Source organism: Furipterus horrens, unplaced genomic scaffold (genome assembly GCF_987537825.1).
Source record: "Furipterus horrens unplaced genomic scaffold, mFurHor1.1.pri manual_scaffold_13, whole genome shotgun sequence".
NCBI classification, from domain to species: Eukaryota; Metazoa; Chordata; class Mammalia; order Chiroptera; family Furipteridae; genus Furipterus; species Furipterus horrens.
Window position 1 is genome coordinate 42,521,664 of NW_028327183.1, and position 3,696 is coordinate 42,525,359.

At 46.8% G+C, this 3,696-nt stretch overlaps 1 protein-coding gene across 1 annotated transcript; it reads right to left on the bottom strand.

The window, feature by feature from the left end:
• Positions 1–412: 412 nt before the first annotated feature.
• On the bottom strand, positions 413–1,542 carry LOC149994777 (insulin growth factor-like family member 4). The gene is made up of 4 exons (XM_090260363.1): positions 1,507–1,542; positions 1,112–1,162; positions 768–1,027; positions 413–594 (listed from the first exon to the last, which is right to left on the bottom strand). Exons 1-4 carry the CDS (start codon positions 1,523–1,525, stop codon positions 508–510), a joined length of 417 nt encoding a protein of 138 aa, XP_090116489.1. The 5' UTR covers positions 1,526–1,542; the 3' UTR covers positions 413–507.
• Between the last annotated feature and the right edge of the window lie 2,154 nt (positions 1,543–3,696).

The window sequence follows — 3,696 nt, forward strand, 5'->3', positions numbered from 1 at the left end:
GAATTAAGGGGGGTGGGATTGCTAAAGGGAAGTAGGGTAATAGGTAGAGGGGAGCAAAGGGAAAAGAAATTGGGACAACTATAACAGGATAATCAATAAGATATAGCTTAAAATAAAAAATAACAGTATATTTTCTTTATTTAAATAGTTTCTCTTTTTTTTCCTTCTTAATTTTTATTCTCACCTGAGGACATTTCTTCATTGCTTTTAGAGAGGGAGGAAGAGAGAGAAAAATATTGATGGGAGAGAGAATCATCGATGGTTGCCTCCCATATGCGCCTAAACCAAGACCAAACCCACAGCCTAGGCATGTGCCCTGACCAAGAATCGAATCTGCAATTTTTCAGTTGTGGAGTGACCTTCCAACCAACTGAGCCATACTGGTCAGGACTCAATTTCTATTTTTCACATACAGTCAGAGTACATCACATAAGTTTCTGGTGTACACTCCAGAGATGAGACTTCACATAACTTACCAAGTGGTCATCCCCATAAATCTCATAAATATCACAGTCTTGAGTGTTCTGTGTCTGTGCTTCTCAGGATGGTCCAGACAAATTCAGTTCTGGCAGAGGACTTGCTGGGCAGGTATTTCTTTAGAGAAATAGGCGTAGAGAGAGAGAGGGAAACAGATCACATGTTGACACAGAAATGGGGTGACAATAGCTTAGCAGAGACTGCATATCTGGGTGCAACAAACACAGACAACAAAACTACATCCCCTGTCCCCGTCCCCCCTAGCCCCCCAGCCAGAACTTGACCCTTACCTGGGCACAGATCCTGGTGAGGGGGGCAGACATGCAGCTGGACTTCATGCCCGGGACCTTAAACCTCACAACAGCCCGATTCTGAGAGCCCAAGGACTCAAGGCAGCAGTGCTGGAAGCAGGGCCAGAAAGTACAGTTGGGGGTGCAGAGGCGGGTCTGGTTCAAGGGCAGGATGGTCTTGTCATCACAGAACTCCTCCAAGGGGTTGTAGATCTGGTCCCCACACTTGGTTGCTGGCAGGCACATCCACTGTCCAGGGTCTAGAGGAGCCAGAGGAGAACAGGCTCCAAGGACCCATCTAAGACCCTAGGGAGCCCCTCCCTTCCGCAGTGCCCTGTTCTCACCTGGGTCTCCTGCTGAGCATGAGCACAGGAGTTGAACAATGAAGGCAGCAACTGAGAAACAGAAGGGGAATGAGAATAATGCTGGAGAGTAGCCTTCTGGTCACTACCAGGGGCCCTAAGATGATGTCAGTGAGCTTCTGCTGCTGTAGCTAACAGCTCAGAGTAGATTCTGAGACTGACTCTGGCTGGCAGGGGTCGGGGGTGTTCTGGGAGGAGCTAAGATTCTGAAACTTGCAGGTTGGGGGAGAGTTTGCAGCGTAGTCAGAGAGGGCACAGGGGTGGTTACAGAGTGAGAAGTCAAGAACTGAACAGGAAAGAGAATTCAGTTTGAGGTTCAGAGGTACATTAGGGATGTGATAACACATCAGCTACACTTGAAGCTGGGGGCCCCTTACCAAAGGTCCTGGGCCCCATGATTACCCTCCAGAATAGTTGATAGCAGAGCAGCAGCAGCACCTGATCTGGGACAGAGTCCTGTAACATACATACCTCACACACTCATGCACCTCACATTACAACAGAAGGGCAGGGCTGCCAGGAAGGGAGCAGCTTGAAGAGTCACAGTTACATGGAAGAAAAAACACATCAAAAGTTTTACAAATTGTTCCTGAACCAGTTCTAGCAGGCTACTTACTGCCTTCCCAGTAATCACGAAGTCTCAGGGTAAATACCACCTTGAAACCTTTCCAAGTTACGACATGTCTTTCCCTGAACTCTGCCGAGGGGAACCCAGTTGATAAAGACTCCCTGGCACATCACCCAGCAAATGCCAGCTCATTCTCGACTTCCCACACTTCTGCACCTGGGACGTTTCAAAGGTCCCTCTACTCCCACACAAAATCCACCTTCATACCTGCACTGTCTGCAATTCTTTAGAGTTATTTGGGGGAAACCATGAAGTTGCAGCATGATCTAGAAGAGCAGGGGCCACAGCGATCCTGCTGGAGAGAATGAAAAAGGAACAAATAGATGTAGGATAGACCTCCAGGATTCATAAAACGGACCAAAAGTGCATTGTAGAGAGCCTCGTCCAAAGGCAGCCTCCACCCATTTCTCACTCTTATTTTATCGTAAGTTCAATTTATCAATTGATAATTAGTTTGAAATTTTTATTTGCATTTTCCCATGACCACTTAGTCCCCTTATACCCCCTCCCCGCCACAGTCACCGCACTGCTGTCCTTGTCCGTGAGTGCTTTTCCCTTTCGCTCAGTCCCTCCACCCACCAACCCCGAGCCCCGGCTGTCCTCCTGCTCTCTATCTGCGAGTCTCTATTTCCATGTTAGTTCAGTTTGTTCATTGGATTCCACGTATGAGTGAGATCATATGGTACTTGTCTTTCTCTGGCTGGCTAATTTCACTTAGCATAATGTTCTCCAGGTCCATCCATACTGTTGCAAAGAATAAAATTTTCTTCTCTTTTATGGCCGAGTAGTGCTCCATTGTGTAAATGTCCCATAGATGTTTTATCCACTCATCTACTGATGGACACGTGCGCTGCTTCCATATCCTGGTGATTGTAAATAACGCTGCAGTGAACATAGGGGGGCTTCTGGTTTTTCAGGTTAGTGTTTTGGGTTCCTTTGGATATAGTCTCAGAAGTGGGATAGCTGGGTCACAAGGCAGATTCATTTTTAATGTTTTCATGTATCCCCATACTGCTTTCCACAGTGGCTGCACCAGTCTGCAATCCCACCAACAGTGCACTAGGGTTCCCGTTTCTCTGCATCCTCACCAGCACTTGTTTGTTGATTTATTGATGATGGCCATTCTGACAGGCGTGAGGTGATATCTCATTGTGGTTTTACTTGGTATTTCTCTGATGATGAGTGATGTTGGGCATCTTTTCATATGTCTGTTGACCGTCTGTGTGTCCTCTTTGGAGAAATGTCTATTCAGGTCCTTGGCCCATTTTTCAATTGGGTTGTCTGGGTTTTTTTGGTGTTGAGTTTTGTATATTATTTATAAATTTTGGGTATTAACCCCCGATCAGATGTATTGGTGAATATGTTCTCCCATTTTGTGGGCTGTCTTTATATTTTTGAATTTTTTAAAGAAATATTTACTTACTTATTTATTTCATTTTATCTTTAGAGAGATGGGAAGGGAGGGAGGGAGAGAGGCTTAGGGAAAATTTGCACCTTCAGAATACTGAGGCATCCAATCCGGGAGCGTGGAAGAGGTCTGAATTCAGTCCGATATCTTTTAACTTATTTCAGCCGTGTTTGGAAGTTGTCGGCGTGAAGACCTTGCACACCTGTATCAGATTTACTCCTGTGTATTTGCTCTTTGCTGACCCTTTCCTATGAAATTGCATCAGGTTCACCCCCACGTCATTCCTCCATGTGGCTGCTGACGCTGGCGTGGGTGAGCAGAGAGCGTCTGCTCCGTGCGGGGCCCTGTGCTGGGTGCGGAGGGCGGAGCTGCAAGCGAGACAACGTGGCTTAGTCTGGTCCAGGAGACAGACGGGAGAGGAATAAGTATTGCACTACTTTTAACGTGCATGTAGGGAAAGTAAAGGGACCCAAACAAGGAGACCAGACATAATGTGGGGAGACAGGGAGTGAGGACCCCGAGGAAGTGCTT

Bases quoted from the DNA above. Each gene is read 5' to 3' on its own strand.
- LOC149994777 (XM_090260363.1), bottom strand. The intron at 1,028-1,111 runs GTGAGAACAGGG...TGGCTCCTCTAG, and splicing joins ATGCTCAGCAGGAGACCCAG to ACCCTGGACAGTGGATGTGC. The intron at 595-767 runs GTAAGGGTCAAG...ATTTCTCTAAAG, and splicing joins TCACCAGGATCTGTGCCCAG to AAATACCTGCCCAGCAAGTC.